Raw genomic sequence first — 18,888 nt, 5'->3', positions numbered from 1 at the left:
CATAAAGGTGCAGACCGATGTTAAATCACATCAAAATTCAAAACTACACATCAAAAGACAGCAAAGACAAAGGAAAAAGAAGCTGCTCTCTGGGAGCGGGTATTTGTACTACAGAAGACCAACCAGTGTTTAACATTTATATAGACGGTGCCTGGATTATCTCGTCATTCTTGCTATAACCCTGTTAGGGAGACACTATTTTCCCCCTGTTTTTCCAAGTAGGAAGGCTCTGAGGTCCCATGACTGGGCAGGGCTCCAGAACAGCCAAGTGAATCCAGACTCATAAGATGCAGGAACCCAGCCCTCAGCTGCTACACTAAGTGACCACCCCAACCAGGGCATGAACAAAGGGACCACAGAACACACACACACAGAGACGGGTCTCCATGACCTCTCTCCGGGATGGGGGTGGGCATTACAGGGTTTGGGGCTCCTCTGGGCAGATTTAAATAAACTCCCAGTTTCAAGGTGATAAGGCAACTCTGTGGGAACAGCAGGCAGTGGGTACCTTTTTAGGGTCCGGAGCAACTATCACGTGCCCTGAATGACTGTGCTTGGCAACCACACAAGGACGACTCAGAGGTCAGCCAAGCCAGTCACTGGGGGGGCAAAGGGGGCCGTAAGTCAGGTGAAGAAGCAGAGGCTCAGAGAGGCTGGACAGTGTGCCCCAGGTCACAGAGCTAAGCAGAGCTGAGAAGTCTCGGTGAGGCTGCCCCACCCTCACCCCATCACTTTCTGGCTCTCTTGTCGTTCTGTGTCTGCCTTACACACACACGCATGCACGCAGGCAGCACCCTGGCTTCCACAGGCGATAAAAAGACGCTGCCTCAGGTAAGTTGCAAGTCACACTTTATTCACTCTCCAGGATGTCTGGTGGGATGCTGGGCAGAGGCCAGCCCCTGGGAAGGAGGCAAGGGAGGGGCACTAGCTGGAGGGGTGGAAGGCGCCCCGCTGGTGCCACTGCATGTCCCGGATGCGGCGCACGGACTGCACCTGGGGCTGGGGGGCCCCAAAGTCACCGCTGTCCTTGTAATCGCCCTTCTCCAGCAGGTACTGCAGCCCGCGGTAGCCGGGGTACTGGTAGCCAACCCACCTGCAGGGCCAGAGGTTGGGGGAGGGCACGTGGGGAAACAGGAGACGCAGATGGAGAGAGACACGAGGGGGATGGCTCAGCCACTAGGAAGGGTGGGCCTCCCAATCATCCCACACTACCTGGGTGTTGAGCAGAGCACCACCACCCTTCCCGGGTCCAGCCTCTGCTTTCTTCCTCCCCTCGATGCGGAGCTCGCTACCTCTAGAAGCAACTATTTTTTAAAGATTTTTTTTTAAGTGGACCATTTTTTTAAAGTCCTTACTGAATTTGTTATAATACTGCTTCTGTTTTACGTTTCTGTTTTTTGGCCCTGAGGCCTATGGTATCTTAGCGCCCTGATCACACATCAAACCCATCCCCCCAGCACTGGAAGACTAAGTCTTAACCACTGGACCCCAGGGAAATTCCCAGATGCAGGCCTGGCACTGGGATCAGAGGAAGCAGTGATCTCAAGCTCACCTAAGCTTAGAGTAAGACAGGCCTCCTGCCCAATCCCCAGCAAGGCCAAAGGGCAGCAGCAAAGGTCCCAGGACCCCTCCGGGATCCTGCCACCATTTGAAGCCATCACCATTTAGGGGGTCACTCACTGGGCACCTGACAACTGTTACAGTCTTCTCCCCAGGAGGCATCACACAGGCCTGGCCCCCACGAACCTGCCTGGCCAGCCCCTGTGGACACCTCCAGCTCTGCCTCTCACACTCACTCCAGCCACTGTGTCTCTGCAGCCCAACCACTCTGTCCCCTGCAGAGCCCAGGGGACTCACCAGGCTCCTCCCACCACAGGACGCTTGCACATGCCATTCTGGCTGGGGCATCCTTCCTTCTCTTTACCTCTACAGTTCCTGCTTTCTTGAGACCTCAGCTCAAGAGCCCCTTCTTTAAGGAAGGAGACTAGATTTGCATGGATTCCTAATTATGAACAGTTGCCTCCAACCAGACCTTTAGCTACACAAGATCGAGGCCAGGTCTCTTTAACCTACCTTGAATTACTGATCACCTATCATGGTGTCTGGCATATGACATCACTTGACAAATTGAACCAATGGGATGAGTAAGTGACCGGGCTCAGGAATACAGAACTGTGCACACTCTAAGCGTTTGACAAGCCCCAGAAAGCCAGTATATACTGGGAAACTAGTGCTCTTGGGGCGGAAAAAAAAGTTTTGTTTATAACACTTTCCAATCTCTGTGGTGTACATAGGTCTACAATGGCTTATTTCAAGTTACCAATGATTAAACAACTGGCTCACGGTAAATTCTGAAAAGTTAAGTCAGCTTTTGCAAGCTGGTACAAGCTGGCTCAGGCAAACCACTGCCCGAAGTCCATCTTCAGATTCCCCATAGAATCCACGTTTTTCACAGTGAGAAATTCCCCAATGCTGGTGACTGAGGTTTACGTGCCGAAGAAATTTAATTTGGTGGAGAACCTCCTATTTCCAACCTCAGGAATGCATGCAGAGAAAGGCCAGCATGTGCTGCGCTTCCTGTCTCTCTCAGCTCTGTAAAGACCCCTCGATTCATTCCTAGCCTTCTGATCTCCCCCCACCTCCCCCCCCCGCCTCTGCCTTACCCTGCCCCCACCCAACATTTACTATCCTGCTCTTCAGAGTTGAGGTTAAGGCCATGATTTCTCTCTTTCAAAAGCAAGGTGTTGCCCAAAAGGCAGGTCAGGATGAAACAGGGACTGAAAGCCACATGCAGGCGTCTGATGATTTCAATGCCCATTTTCCAATGGGAAGGCAGGGGTCGGGAATGTACAAGACCCCCAGAGCTCAGGGCAGAGCAGGGCTCGGCAGCTCGGAGCCTGGGCCGCTGGGGCAGGGTGAGCTCGGGGCAGAGCAGGGCTCGGCAGCTCGGAGCCTGGGCCCCTGGGGCAGGGCGTGTACTCACGTGCCGCTCTGCACACGCACGGAAGACACCTTCTCCTGGTAGCCGTGGGCGTGGAAGCTGGGCACGTCATCGTCTATCACCTCCATCTTCTTCCCCGTGAAGTTGGGGTTCTCATACAGGGTGATCTTATGCTCCTGGCTGTCCTGTGGATGGGGAGCGGGGGAGTGGGAGTGTGGGTGAGGGCACCCAGGGTGCCCTGGAGTTGGGACCAGCACGCTCCGCCTGCAGCCGCCTGCCCGAGACCCCTACCACTCAAGTGTCGATGCCATTGGCCAGCCACAGTGGTCATTCTACTGGGCTACTTCATGTAGCATTCACTCAGCTTCTACTGTGGGGAGTACTTGACTCTGAAATGGCATTTTTCCCTCCCACAGCCTCAACTCCCCTTTTTAAAAATAAATGGTAGCCATGATACATACATATGCATAGGCATATCGTGCCTCTAGTAGACACAATATTTTGGCTTTCCTTCACCTCCACATACCTTCCCATTCTCCTGTTCCTCTGACATTCTTCCTCTCCGTCTAGCATTCTTTCTTTAAGCTACTCTTGGCTCAGACAGTAAAGAATCTGCCCACAATGCAGGAGACCCAGGGTCGATCCCTGGGTCGGGTCAATCCCCCGGAGAAGGGAGTGGCTACCCACTCCGGTATGCTTGCCCGGAGAATTCCATGGACAGAGGAGCCTGGTGGGCCACAGTCCATGGGGATCCCAGAGAGTCAGACACAACTGAGTGCTATTTGGCAGATGAAAAAACTGAGCCTCAGAGAAAGTGACTTGGCCAAGGTCACACGCACAGCCAGAAGGACTAGAGTCAGCAGAGGAACTCAGGTCTGTAGAATGCTAAGTCCAGTGTTGTTTGATTTGGCATCAAGCAGGGGGAAGTAGGCTGGGCTGGGAGGTTTGCAAGTGTAACTGAGCAACACTGGTCCTTAGCCCTCGCAGACCACACACCAGTAAGAATCAGGATCCGAGAAGCTCTGAATGGTCACAAGGGCATGAGCTATGAACAAGAATAAGCTATCTTCTCCTCCACCCCCAAACCCAGAATTTCTCTGAGTATTTACAGCAGCAATCATTAGGGAGCAATTGCTCTGTGACAGGAGTTGCATAGACCTGAAGAGCACTGTCCACGTAGACTAGAATGTGAATGGCACCCCATGGAGCATTTTGAATGAAGCCTGAAGCCCCTGAAGTTGTGCACTGTGGCCACACTCAGGCTACGCCGTTGATACTAATATCCCCACTTTGCAGATGCAGAAACTGAGGCTCAGGGAGGTGAAGTGACTTATGCAAGGTCACATGGCTGGGGGCATGATGCCAGGGGGGAAGGCTCCTTCCTAGTCCCTAGACCTCTGGCTCTAAGCAGGGCAAAGAGAGGAAGACGATGAGGGACGGGGGCTCACCACTTTGATGGGCCTCAGGGAGCTGAGCGAGTCCGTCCTCCGACTGCTGGTCCACGAGTCCCAGCGTGGGTACTCACCCTTCTCAAACACGAACTGCTCCCCTTTGCAGTTGGCCTGTTCATAGCCCACCCAGCTGCAGTAGAGACACAGAGACAACAGGTCAGGCTTACTCCAGACTTCCTCTGGTGGGACCCTGGCTCCTCCCTCAGGCTCCAGAGTTCACAGTTTCCCAGCTCATCACAATGAGCAGCAGCCTCATCTAAACCGAAGCACAGTGAATCCAAGGGCAGCGTCACCTCAGTTATTCAAAACCCAGCACCATGCTGGCTTCAATCATCTGGAACACAGTCAAGAAATACAAAGGAAGCCTAAAAGATGACCTAGCAACAAGCACAGATGTTCAGAATCCATGTCCTGGGGCCAGTGGTATACTGGTGAATTAACAAGGAGCTCTCAAAAACAAAACAAATCCAGCTTGCCAGTTTCCATGGACGTGGCCGATTTCAAGCCCTACATGTGATATCACTGCACACGGAGCTGGGAACAAATGTGCCCTGTTGGCTTTCACCACTGAGAACAGGCTCCAGAACATCACTGCTTCTCAAGCTCACACACCTTGTTCATACCCATTCTCTCTGGATCTTTTCCTCTTTTGTTCTTGATGGTGGTCTCTGGACTCATTTTGTACAGACAGAACACCAACAGTCTTAGATCCACTAGGAGAGAAATAGTACCTTAAAAGGAAGGATTGCCTGCCAACAGGGCATGGCTAATAGAGGAAAGGGCATAGTCAGAAAAAGGCGGCATGGTTTCATGATGCCTGGTGTTTGGGGGCAGTTCATCACAGAGGCTAACAATCCAGCCTGACACAGTAACTGCTGCTCAGGACAGCGATCTAAGTCCTTAAGAGAAAAGGAGATGGTGTTTCTTGCTGCTTTTAGAAGAGTATGCCTGCCCTCTTGATCTAGCAATTCTGCTTTAGGTCACGTGTCCTTAGAAAACATTGGTCAAGAGCTTGCAGACATATGGGTAAGAATGTTTATCATGTTGTTGTTCATAATATCAAATAATAGAAACAACTTACACAGCCAATCGGCAGGGCCTGGTCGAGGAAACTGGGTAATATTCTGTAATGTGGTGTTAAAAAGGCATGAAAAATAATGAGCTAGAACACAGGGTCTCAAATTTAACTGGACAGAAACATCACTAGGCGGGTTTGTGCAATGCAGATTCCTGGGCTCCAGACCCAAGAGTCTGCTTCAATGGGGCAGGGAGGGGGCCCAAGAACATGTACTTCAAAGCCTCCCTCTTCTGTGACTGAGGCAGATTTAGCTCTAAACAGCTCTTTCAAAAACATAGACATAAAATGCTCCTTAATGACACAGAAAGAATTTGAGATATCTTGCAAAGTTTTCAAAATGAGTTATAAAACAGTTTGTAAAGCATGATCTGACTTCTGATTAAATGTATTTCTAATATATATTTGGTGAAACACATACAGAGAAAAATCTAAGTATATACAAACAAAAGTCAAAATCTTAATGGTTACTTCTGAGTAGTAAGATTAGAGTCATATGGGGTTTTTTGCACTAAGCCATTTCTCCTTAATGTTAAACAATGAACAATAAAAATATCAAAGATAAATTTTTAAAAAGAAAGCAGAGAAGTGTAAAGTCTATTTGAGAAATTCTGCCATCCAAATACTAAAAAAAGAAAATCAGATGTGGTTCTTCAATGGTCTAAACCTCAGCTGTCCATGAAGACATGGTCCTAGGCAGGCTGGTGTCCTGAGTGCGTCAGGTTGGTGGGGCTGGGTGGGGCCGTTCCTTTGGCTGTGTCGTCCACCAGAGACTCTGATTCAAGCAGGGCCATCACTCTCTGCAGAATGCCCTGTGAACCCTGAGGTGTGGGGCGGGTCACTCAGGACCCACACCAGACTCACTGACCCGCTGGCTGGGTGTCACTGGTGGCCACCTGATTCCGGAGGCTCTTGCAAAGAAGGAACCACTGGGGAACCACAAAGACAGGACCCTGAAGGCTGTGCTCAACTATGTGACCTGAGCATGACTCTGTCCGACCAGACCAGTCACCCCCCCTTCTTTCTTGGGTATGGGGTCCCAAGACTGCTGGCCCCCAAATGTGTCAGCGAGTCTACTAAGACCAAGTTATCATCAGGAACAGGGAAGGGAGGGATGGACGCAGAGCTGGGACATCCAGCTTTAGACCTCCCAGCAGAGTGAGGACAGTCCCAGAGTCAGAGACTGGCAGCTCTGCCAAAGTCCATGGGAGTCACCGTGTCCATCACCCTGCCTCAAGGAAGTGGCTGACCTGGGTGTCAGGCTTTTCACACGGGCTCCGTCGCATCATCCCCAGGAGGACACAGTTAGACTTGCCCTACAGAGGAGGAAACTGAGACCCAGAGAGGGAAGCTCCTGGTTCAATGGCACAGAAGTGGTGGAACCAGGGTTTGAAACCGAGCTCTCTGTCTGCCTTCAAAACTCAAGCTCTCTCCGAAGGCTGCCAAGACCCCAAATCCTGGTCCCCTGATCGCACAGTCTAGCAGCTCAGGACAGATCCCTCCAGCTCCACAGTGCGGCCGCCTTGCCCGGTAGCCCCTGACCGATGAGGCCCTCCCCCCGCCCAGGTACATACGGTCCAGCCTGCACCAGGACGGAGCCCGCCTTCTCCACGCCAGTCTCCTTCAGGTTGGGGCAGGGCCCGTTGAGCTCATGCGAGTGACCCTGGAAGTTCTCCTGCTCAAAGATGATGATCTGCAACAGGAGAGAATCAGACCCTCATCATGACGGGGAAGAGGGAAGACAGGGCAGTGGGGTGGGGAGAGGACTCACAGAGCCTCGACAGATGCTGAAGGGTTCTGTGCTTGGAAATCACGAAGCAAACATAGAGTCCGATAGTCCCAGCTCCAGTGACCGGCTGTGAGACCTTGAGGCAGCATTTCACCTCTCTGAGCCTCAATTTCCCCGTCTGTAAAATGGGAAATAAAGCCAGAACCTACCTCATGGGGTTGTTGGAAGGATTCAGAGGAGCATAGTGGTTAGTATACCATATTTGCTCTGTGTGTGGGAGGGGTAATCATATTAACTGAGGGACATGCTGTAAGGATCCCGAGTGGGTGGGTGGCAGAGCTGAACCTGTAGCCCAGGCCTGTCTGATGCGGTCTCCATCGGAGCACTGTTCTGGTGCCACTGGTCTGTGGGCCACAGTAGGAATAGCAAGATGCTAGGTAAGCCATGCTGCTCAAGCTTCTCCTGCCCTTGTCAGTACCACCCTGCACCCACACTTCACCCGTAAAACTACGCACACCCATGCCCTTTTCTTAAGCCCTCATAGGTTCTGAGCTTTCCTCTCCCTCGGGATACCTCTTAAGAAGACTTTACCCCGCTTGCCTCATCTGGTCCTCTCATCAGCTCAGGGACAGGCTGGCAGAATCCCCATCAGGAAAAATGAAGCTCGGCAAAATGATAAGACTGCCCGCAGCTTCATAGCCAGTGCTAACTGGGAAGCAGGTGGGGATAGGGGGCAGCTGCCACCTTTTATGATTGCAAAGAGAACTCAGGGTCAGATGTACTTCCCCTGGGAGCTGCCTCTGGCTGAAGAGCTGGGCTCAGGGCAGCAGGCTCCCAGGAAGGGCAGCTGGAGAATCTACGTGCTCAGCACTGGCTGGGTCAACATGGCCCTCTCTCCCAGGCTGGGGATTAGCCACACAAAGCAGACAAAGCCAAGGGAGGGAGGCCCAGCAGGGCTCAGATTCCATGGGCTCAATTCAGGGTTGATGCTCACTGACTCGACCACGGATGGGTCAGGAGATCTGAGCTCCAGTATCTCCTCTGCTGCATCCAGCTGTGCAACCTGAGGAAGCCACACGATCGCTCTGAGCCTCAGCTGCCCAGACTGTGAAATGGGGAATCATGCCGACTTTGTAGGCTGAGAAGAATCCAGAACATGAGAGTCGAGGACTAGTGTGTTATGACCACCCTGGCCTGGGAGACAAGGGTTGCAGGCTAAGGAGGGTGAAGAAGGACAGCCTCCCCATGGATCTGAAAGGCCTCAGAGAGCCCAAGAGCTCAGTATTATTATTGTCGTTGCTATTGATGCACAGATGGATGCTAAAATTTTATGTATTACCTAATCCTTTCAACTTGCACTTTCCAATTCAGCAACCACTAGATGTATATTGAACATACGCAACGAGTCTGAATTAAAATGTGCTGTTAGTTTCAAATACACATCAAATGTTGAAGATTTAGTATGAAAAAAAGAATGTAACAGTCCTCTAATAATTTCTCTACTGCCTATACATTGGGATATACTGGGCTTAGTAAAATATCCGGAAGTTAACTTCCCTTGTTTCTTTTTACTTTGGTAACATGGCTACTTGTTGTTCAGTCACTAAGTCGTGTCTGACTCTTTCGTGACCCCATGGACTGTAGTCCACCAGGGTCCTCCGTCCATGGCATTCTCCAGGCAAGAATACCAGAGTGGGTTGCCATTTCCTTCTCCAGGGGCTCTTCCCAACCCAGGGATCAAACCTGGGTCTCTATCACTGTCTGGCAGATTCTTTGCCACTGAGCCACCTGGGAAGCCCAACATGGCTACCAGGAAGCATTAAACTCCGTCAGTGGCTCCCATTTGAAGTCGACTGGATGGCTGCTCCAAGCTTCAACCCCCTGGCCTTCTTGTGCTCAAGCTCATCCAGCCCGCTCCGACTCCTGGCCCTCTGCACTCGCCATGCTCTCTGCCTGGAACTCTCTCCCCTACCCCACTCCCTGATTTTCAATACTTCCTTACCTGACCTGGGCTTTTGCTCCAATGTCACCTCCTCTGAGGAGGCCTCCCTGACCTTAGCTAATATGTTCCTTGTTCACCCAGACTCTGAAGAACCCTACTTTTTTTGCTTCTTCCTAACACTTCTCATTACTTGAAGTTATGTATTTACTCGTTTATTTATCTGTCTTCTAGAAAGTAAGCCCCTTCGGGGGCAGAATGGAGCAAGCTGAGTCCAAAGTCAGACAAAAAAGCAGTTCCAGGATGGAATCCATGCCTGGGGCCCCCGAAGCAGAGGGGGCTGAGCCTGTTTCTTTGCCTCTTCACAGACACCTTAGGCCTTGAGTCCAACTCTCCCCATTTTTAGGAGGACCTGAGGCTCAGAGAGGTCAAGTGACTGGTCCAGGTCACAGAGCAGGTGTGGAGTCTGGAAGCCCACCCCTCCACCCATTCACAAGCCCCCTCTTAGACTGGGCTGAGGGTTCACCCCAGCTTTGGGGACCCCCTTGGGCAATGGGGTGCAGGGTAAGTCAGAGAAAATTGAGTCTCCAGAGTCAGAAATATGCTGGCTATGGGCTGGGAAGGGGCCTTTTGAATCAGCACCCTCCTCCACTGTGCAAGCTGGGGAGAATGTGGCCCAGAGAGAGGGACCCCAGAAAAGGAGCCACCAAACCCAATTTCTAGAAGGGAAACCGAGTCTTAAAGAGACTGTGTTTGCCACCCTGTGCCCTGACGTGGTACCCACCTTGGGGTTGAGGGGCTGCGGCTTGCCCGCTTGGGTCTGGTGATCTGAGGCCATGGCGGGCTGTTCCGTGCAGGAGTGACCTGGAAGGCATGGGGGACGCAGCAGTGAGGACCCCTCAGGCCCTCGGCTCCCTCACTGCGGGGCCCGAGGCCCATCACTCCAGCCCCACATCCTATTCTGTGCCTCCCGCCTGGTTTCAGGTTCTCCAAGGGCAGAGGGGACGGCCAGCGTCTGCCTGAACGTTCACTAGCTCTGCTTCTCTGTGTCCAGGCCGGCTCCAAAGTGGGACAAAGAAATGAGGTCTACTAAAAAATAAAGCGAGAAACTAGAACGTGACTGGGGACCCGCGTGGGCCCAGACAATTAATGCTACTACACCTCAATTGCTTATACATCAATCAATATTATGCAGAAATTCTTGAGTAAAAGAAAACAGCATGGGCAGAGGAAACTCACGCCCTGGCCATGCTTGGCCAGGTTGTAGTTCCCAATCTACAATCTCACAAAGTTCCCAGACTCCCTGTCCCTCACCCTCAGCTTCCTCCTTGACTCCCTCCCCACCACCCGGAATCCAGAAAGCTCCTCTCCACCACTGTTCCGCCCCCCACGACTAGTACACACGTATATTACGGAGCTCAGGCTACAAGAAAGCAAAAACATGAGTATCACACAACTTCAGACATGTATCAGCAGCAGCAGAATTTCTTAATGACTGAGAACATCAGAAAAGTATGAACAGCGGTCAAGTCTCTCCTCCCTTCCCGCAGGAGGGGCAGAGAACACAGCCTGCGTCTTCCCAGTGAGGAGGGGAGACTGTTCCCTTCTCCAGAGGTAACACCTGGCTTACAGAAGCTCCTTCCACACCACAGCCCAGGCCAAGATGTTCTCCCAAAAGAGGACATTCAGCTAAACGGCTTGAGAGCCAAACCAGCCCTTCTCCCCTAGGAAGCCAGCCCTCTGGGTCTGTCCCTGTGCCCAAGGCCCCACATTACTGCCCCCCACCATTGGCGCCCTCAGACTAAAGGTTAAGCTCAGTTGGTTCAGCTCGGGAACTGTCTCTGCCACTTACCAGCATCAACCCCTGAGAAGTGCGTCCCCTCTGTGCCTCAGTTTCCTACTCTGTAAAATGGGGATGGGATGGTGCCTGGTCACGTCTACGGACAGCTTGGGACGATCCAAGTACAGAACAGAGAAAACCACAAGCACTCGACAGCGCCTGGAACCCGCTCAGCGCTCAGTACACAGCGGCGAGTACGGCTTTACTAGAGTCCCTTCCAGCCAGCTTCAGTCACCTGTGGTGGGAGCTTCCCGAGACGTGCGGCCGCTTCCTGCCCCACGGCAGGACACAAAGCAGGTGTCCCGCCGATGTTTGTGGGTGTGCAGAGAACTGACTCACCGCCCTAGACGTGAAGCTGAACCTTCCATGGGTTTATTCCTTCCACTCACAAACCCTCAGTCATATTCTTCTCTGCTGGCAAAACGAAGATGCTGACGGACCGTTTAGCATCAGTAAAGAGCATCGCCAAAGTACACGCTCCATGCCAGGCACCACGCTGGACCACTCACCTACACTGTATCCGAGCCCCACAACAAAGGAGGTTTTAGGACCCCGGCCCCTCTCCCCATTGAACAGAAAAGAAAACTGAGGCTCAGCACCTTGAGGTCTTGGCCCCAAAGTCACCTGGTCAGAAAGCACTAGCCTCTGGATTTGAACCCAGGTCTCCCACCTTTTCCATCAGGGAGCAGGATGAGAGCAAAAGGCAAGACGAGCAAGAGAGCCATTCTTACCAGTGACACCAGCCCCTGAGAGTGCCCGTGGAGCCTGCCAGCGGGAGGTGACATTTATACCTTCCCCAGAAGTGCCCGTGCCAAGACGGGTGACCGCTGCGTCCCCGTGGAACGCGCGGGGAGAATGCAGGATTAAGCCCACACCAAAGGCCGGGTCAGCAAATGCCCACAGACATTGTGTCTCTGCACAATAATGTCATTAGCTTTCAGATTCGGCTGCGCCAGGGTGGTCAGGCGGTCGAGCAAGAACATGCCCGCTTTGCATGCATCAGCCATCCAGCTGCCAGGCCCAGGGGCATGCTGGGTTCACTGGTGTGGTCAGTTGAGCCCTGGGGGAGGCAGACAGAGGCAAATCTCAGTGACCCTGGTAGGAAAAAAAAAGAACAAAAAACCAAGGACAGGAAGGTAGTTTGGCAGGGTCCAGCACCCACCCATCCATCCATTCAACAAATATTTATCAGGCGTGGATTTGGTGCCAAGCTCTGTCCGAGGGGGCAGTGTCAGGCAGGGGACCTATCCGGGCCTGGACCATCCAGAAAGGCTCTGGGGGAGAGTCGAAGTCCTCAGAGATGGGGGGAAATGAGCCTGGGAAGCCAGGTTAGGAGGACAGCTTGAAGCAGAAGGGGACTGGGCACAACACACTGTCGTGGTATTTCAAGAAGACCTGCAAACAGGTTAATGCATCTCCAGGGTGCCTGCGATGGGCAGGGCCTGGGCTGGGCAGCTGGGGTGAGCAGAGGGCTGGCCAAGCCAGGTTGAGGAGAGGGAATGCCACCCTGAGGCCCTTGACTCTTCCGCACCCGCTGTTCCTCAGTGGGGTGCCCTCAGGATCCTTGACCCCCATGGTTTAGAGAAGGCTCTCAATCCCCTCTGCCAGTCCCGTCACTGCCCCATGGGCACTTGGCCTTAACTGGCATGCACACCCTCTTTGTAGACAGTCTGTGTCCTGACCGAATCCAAGGTCAGGCAGGAGAGAGGGGATACCAGCAGGGCTTGGAGACTGGGTTGGAGTGAGGGGACTTGTTCGCCCCGACTTCCACGCCCCCAGTACACACACACACCCCAGCCTCCCCATGCCGTCTCTCTCTGTAGCACTCCTCACCACCTGACGTTACGTTACTCATTCACCTGCTGTTTTTACAATCGGCAGATAAGCATCATGAGGGCAAGGCCGTGGTCTGCCAGGCTGACCACCTATCGGGTTCACCCCAAAGGTCTGTGAGCCTTGTCATTACTCAGCCTTAAGGCCAAAGAAAGAGTCAGAGACAGCAGCAGAGACATAAGTGGTTTACTGGACAGATGATCTTACCAACCCGTCCTGGAGCCATGTGTGTCCAACAGGGAGCAGGACATGGCAGAAATTTCCAGCTACTCGGAGAAGGAGGTGGCTTCCCTTTGTAGACGGAAGCGACGTAGGTGGGCTCACCAGTTACTAGGGACCAGTGAAGCCCTGTAATTGAAGGATTGGGTGGTCACGTGAGTAAAGCAGAAGGGACTGGCCAAGCAGGAGATGGACAGGAAGCAAGAGAACAGCCATCTTGAGTGGCCTCACCATACATGTCTCCCCTACATCCTCCATACAACCCTTACAATGCTGGTCCGCCCCTCTTCCCCAATATCCCTGGGGTCAGGTAAAGGGCACCGCGGTCAAACAGCACAAACGCAATCCAGACACCAGCAGCTAGGGAGCATCATCAGTAATCCAGGTGCTCACTGGGTCAATTTTTCTTTGAAGTCCAGCAGACAACCACAACAGCATCTGGCTGTGGACCCAGCAATGAGGCCACCATTGTCGCCCAGTCTGTGAACAGATTCCCTCCACTCAGACGAAGGAAGAAACGTAGATGTTCAACAGGCACAACACAGGGACAGCCATGAAGCGACACACAGCGCCAAGCAGCTGCAGCGCTGAGACAGCCTCACCTGCCGGAGTCTCTGTCCTGCCTGCAGGACCGCACCGCCTGTGCACCCTCGGTCCCCACGGCAGCGCTGAATACTGGTTTAACAACGGACCCCCGCAGGTGCTGCTGTTTAGTCGCTCAGTCACGTCCAACTCTTTTGCAGCCCGTGGTCTGTAGCCCCCCAGGCTCCTCTGTCCATGGGATTTCCCAGGCAGGAATACTGGGCTGGCTTGCCATTTCCTTTTCCAGGGGATCTTCCCAACCCAGGGATCGAACGCGCAACTCTGGCACTGGCAGGCAGGTTCTTTACCACTGAACCACCAGGGAAGCCCATTTTCTCCAGTAGGCGTCCAGGTTAATTACTGTCGCAGCCTTAGGTGGGGCCACGGAGAGGAAAAGTGAAATCTGTAAACCCCTTTCTAATCCCATTCCTCGAGAGGCAACGAAGACAAACCAGAGGGACGTACCTGCCAGTCTCAGGCTCAACAGGGGGCAGAGTCTGTGTCATGGGCAAAAGGCAAAAGGGAGTTCCTGGTTGACAATGATCCTTTGGTGTCAACAGTTGAGCTCAGATTGTGTTGACTATAGTCCTGGGTTATCATGGCATGGCACTGGGACGATGATCCTGGGATGCTCAGTGACAGTTCACAGGCTGGAGTCAGCCTCCTGGTCCACGTGCTGAGCGCAAGCTCCCCTCTCAACGTTTAAGGGGTCTTTTCATAGTCTGGCAGTGGCAGAGTTTGCAGAGCAGGTGGAAAAGCCAGTGTATTGTATGTTTAATGGCCCATTCCTGGACTTCATGGGCCTTAGTCACAATCCATGCCCAAGGGGGTCCCGTAGGTCACACACGGCTGTTCTAGACCCCGAACAGGGGTTGTGGTGCTCGAAGACTCTGGTTACATTTTGTAACGTCTCCCACCTGTTGTAACGCCTCGTAGCTGGCGTGTAGCCATGGTCCGGGCCCCTACATCGCTGCTCTGCCCGCTCCTGCGGCCAGGACTGGGGGGCGGGGGGGCGTGGTTTGGGGAGTGGGCTTGTCTTACCCGACCGGTAACCCCCAAGTATGTGACAGATAATCCTCCCCTTTCGTCTGTATTCACCCGCCAACCCCGGGCAGTCAGAGGAACCCCGAGCGCAGAGCTGCCACCTTTAAACTGGAAAGAGACTCTGAGTTGAACAGGACACACTCAATCTCATGGAAGAGAAAGATGCCTCTGGTGGTGGTCAGCTGCTCAGGGCCCCTCGTGCTAGTGAGCGCCACCTCAGGTCACCCCCTTTCCGTCCCCGTCCTCACTTCCCAATGCCTACACACTCATGAGTTTCCTCAGCCTCTTACAACCGTTAGTGAGCCTTGCAGTTGCCCAGCCTTGAACCTGGAGGCAGAGAGACGTCAACGGTTATGGGACAGGGGACCTCACACGGCAGGAGGAAAGGGTCCTGAGGCAGCAGCCCCACTTCCTGCGACAAGAGGCCAGCGCAACATGGCGGCGCTCCTCACCACTGGGGGAGGAAGGAGAGAGGCTTCCCTTGATTGGAGGAATCAATGTCACGTGGGCTTATTGGTTCCCAGGGAAACCAGCCCCTTGGGCACGCCCCTCACAACCCCTCGGGTTAATAATCATCCAGGTGTTTCCCTTAAATAAAGTAGCCCCTGGAGCTGTTCCGGCCTCAGGATTAGAACCATCCCTGGCTGGGGCAGAGGGTAGGCATGTGCACGGTCTCGTGTGTAGGTGCAGCTGAAGCGGGGGCTGGTGGAGCAAGGTAGAAGGGTACAGAGAACAAGAGAACAGCCATCTTAATTTTTTAAGACTCTTTTGTTGTGGACCATTTTAAAAATCTTTATTGAATTTGTTACCATATTGCTTCTGTTTTATGTTTTTTGGTTTTTTTTACTGAGAGGCATGTATAGGATCTTAGCTCCCCAACCAGGGATTGAACTTGCACCCCCCTGCGTTGGAAGGCAAAGTCCTAACCACTGGACTGTCAGAGAAGTCCCGAGAGAACCGCCACCTTGAATGGTCTGGCCACACACCATCATATCCCCAAAGCCCAGTGCGACACATAGTAGGGACTTGTTTTGGCTCCCTGGACTACCAAAACCAAGGGCCCAAAGCTAGTGGGCAGAATGGGGATGTAAAATGGTGCAGCCTCTGTGAAAACAGCGCAGCAGTTCCTGAAAAATTAAGCATAGGGTTCCATGCGTGTGTGTGCTAAGCCACTTCAGTTGCGTCCGACTCTTTGCGACCCCATGGACTGTAGCCCGCCAGGCTCCTCTGAACATGGGATTCTCCAGGCAAGAATACTGGAGTGGGTTGCCATGCCCTCCTCATAGGATTCCCATGTGATCCAGCAATTCTACTTCTGGGAGTGTACCCACGAGAAGTAAAGAGGAGACGGCAGCAGGCATTTGTATAATGCACCCTTGTTCATGACAGCATCACTCACAATGCCGAAAAGGTGGAAACAGCCCAGATGCTCACTGACAGCTGAATGGATCAACAAAATGAGCTCTAGCCTTACAATGGAATGTCACTCAGCCTTGAAAAGGAAGAAGATTCTGACACAGACTACAACCCAGATGAAACTTGAAGACATTATGCTAACTGACAGAAGCCAGGTACAAATACAGTACGGTTCCACTCAGATGAGATTATTAGTGCAGTTAAATTTAAAGACTGAAAGCAGGATCGTGGTTGCCAGGGTCTGGAGGGAGGGGTGACTGGGGAATTATGGTTTCATGAGTGCAGAGTTTCAGTTCTGCCAGATGAAAAACACCTCTGGAGATGGATGGTAACGATGATCGCAAGAGAACGTGAATGTATTTAATGCCACTAAAACGAATACTTAAAAGTGGCTAAAGTGGTAAATTTAATCTTATGACTATTTTATCACAATAAAAATAATGTTACATAAAGACTTCCAGAAATGTATTGTCTCATAGTTCTGGAAGCTGAAAGTCTTAAATCACCTTCTTTTTAAGATTTTTAAAATTAAAGTACAATTAATTTACAGGTTGTGTTAACTTCTGCTGTAAAGTGATTCAGTTATACATGTTATATATTTTCTTTTTTAAAATATTCTTTTCCATTATGGTCAACACAGGCCATGGATTACAGCTCTGTGCTAACAGCAGGGCCTTGTTGTTTATCCGTTCTACAGATAAAAGCTGCTGCTGCTAAGTCACTTCAGTCATGTCCGACTCTGTGCGACCCCGTAGATGGCAGCCCACCAGGCTCCCCCATCCCTGGGATTCTCCAGGCAAGAACACTGGAGTGGTTGCCATTTCCTTCTCCAAAGCATGAAAGTGAAAAGTGAAAGTGAAGTCGCTCAGTCGCGTCCTACCCTCAGCGACCCCATGGACTGCAGCCCACCAGGCTCCTCCATCCATGGGATTTTCCAGGCAAGAGTACTGGAGTGGGGTGCCATCGCCTTCTCCATCAGATAAAAGCATACATCTGCTAACCCCAACCTCCCACTCCAGCCCTCCCTCAACCCCTGCCCCCTCGGCAACTACAAGGCTGTTTTCTGTGTCCACAAGAATGTTTCGTAGACAGATTCACTTGTGTCATTCATAGAGTCCACATGTATGTGATACCATATAGTATTTGTCTGTCTTCTTTTTGAAGAACTCCAGTTGGTTCCAGTTGCACTCATGCTGCTGCAAATAGCACTGTCTCATTCTTTTTATGGCTAAGTGGACTGGAAGAAACACAAGCTGGAATCAAGATTGCCGGGAGAAATATCAATGACCTCAGATATGCAGATGACACCACCCTTATGGCAGAAAGTGAAGAGGAACTAAAGAGCCTCTTGATGAAAGTGAAAGAGGAGAGTGAAAAAGTTGGCTTAAAGCTCAACATTCAGAAAACGAAGATCATGGCATCCGGTTCCACCACTTCATGGCAAATAGATGGGGAAACAGTGGAAACAGTGTCAGACTTTATTTTTCTGGGCTCCAAAATCACTGCAGATGTTGACTGCAGCCATGAAATTAAAAGACGCTTACTCCTTGGAAGGAAAGTTGTGACCAACCTAGATACCATATTCAAGAGCAGAGACATTACTTTGCCAACAAAGGTTCGTCTAGTCAAGGCTATGGTTTTTCCTGTGGTCATGTATGGATGTGAGAGTTGGACTGTGAAGAAGGCTGAGCGCTGAAGAATGGATGCTTTTGAACTGTGGTGTTGGAGAAGACTCTTGAGAGTCCCTTGGACTGCAAGGAGATCCAACCAGTCCATTCTGAAGGAGATCAGCCCTGGGATTTCTTTGGAAGGAATGATGCTAAAGCTGAAACTCCAGTACTTTGGCCACCTCATGCGAAGAGTAGACTCATTGGAAAAGACTCTGATGCTGCGAGGGATTGGGGGCAAGAGGAGAAGGGGACGACAGAGGATGAGATGGCTGGATGGCATCACTGACTCGATGGACGTGAGTCTCAGTGAACTCCGGGAGTTGGTGATGGACAGGGAGGCCTGGCGTGCTGTGTTTCATGGGGTTGCAAAGAGTCGGACGTGACTGAGCGACTGATCTGATCTGAGCATTCCATTGGACATATGCACCTCCTCTATCCATTCATCTGTCGATGGACATTTAGGTTGGTTCCGTGCCTTGACTGTTCATAGTGCTGCTGTGGGCACTGGGGTGCATGCATCTTTCTGAATTACAGTTTTGTCTGGATTTATGCCCAGGAGTGGGATTGCTGGATCATATGACAACTCTATTTTTAGTTAAATCACCTTTTTGTTGCTACAAAGGGGAGAGGAACTGGTGTCCCCAAACACAGTTTGATCCTTAGATATAAAAGGAACCAAAGCCAGAAGGAGCCTCAGAGGCCACCTACGTCAAGAGAACTCGTCCCCTCGTTCAGCACCAACACTCCCTTCTCATGACAATTATTTTGTGACAGTCCATTCATCTCTTTAAATAAAATTGAAACTATAACTCACATATGTACATAACTTTCAGAATGAATTAATAATAAGATGCCCTAAGTATAAAGGACTAAATAAAAGGAAATGTAATAACATGTACTTCAATAGAAATAGATTTGGACACAGCTATACAAGAATGATATAAACAAAGAGTTAGGTATTTGTGCTGCTTACAATGGACAAGTTTGGATAGGACTGTAATAGAAAACTGATTGTGTGTGTGACAATTTCATATGCCCAGGAAGAATCTTTTTGAAAATAATACAGCCAGACATGTGCATTGGCCCAGTGGTGATTTATTGGTGATGCAAACTCTGCAGGCAACATCACCGCGGGCCCCGTGATTTTTC

The 18,888-nt window shown here is 51.6% G+C and overlaps 1 protein-coding gene across 3 annotated transcripts; it reads right to left on the bottom strand.

Annotated features, from left to right (window-relative positions):
- Positions 1-832: 832 nt before the first annotated feature.
- On the bottom strand, positions 833-18,660 carry CRYBB2 (crystallin beta B2). Of its 3 annotated transcripts, none has more exons than XM_070769752.1 (6): positions 11,707-18,660; positions 9,920-9,999; positions 7,042-7,160; positions 4,390-4,522; positions 2,984-3,126; positions 833-1,093 (listed from the first exon to the last, which is right to left on the bottom strand). In XM_070769752.1, the coding sequence occupies exons 2-6, from the start codon at positions 9,971-9,973 to the stop codon at positions 925-927; spliced, it is 618 nt and encodes a 205-aa protein (XP_070625853.1). In that variant the 5' UTR covers positions 9,974-9,999; positions 11,707-18,660; the 3' UTR covers positions 833-924. The 3 variants fall into 3 exon arrangements, with proteins under 3 accessions (XP_070625853.1, XP_070625852.1, XP_070625854.1); XM_070769751.1 differs by having other exon boundaries at positions 14,075-18,655; XM_070769753.1 differs by lacking the exons at positions 9,920-9,999; positions 11,707-18,660 and adding an exon at positions 7,788-9,849.
- Between the last annotated feature and the right edge of the window lie 228 nt (positions 18,661-18,888).

This window comes from Bos indicus, chromosome 17, assembly GCF_029378745.1.
Source record: "Bos indicus isolate NIAB-ARS_2022 breed Sahiwal x Tharparkar chromosome 17, NIAB-ARS_B.indTharparkar_mat_pri_1.0, whole genome shotgun sequence".
Taxonomy (NCBI): domain Eukaryota; kingdom Metazoa; phylum Chordata; class Mammalia; order Artiodactyla; family Bovidae; genus Bos; species Bos indicus.
The sequence above is the reverse complement of the archived record's forward strand: the minus strand, read 5'-3'. Positions and strand labels throughout refer to the sequence as shown.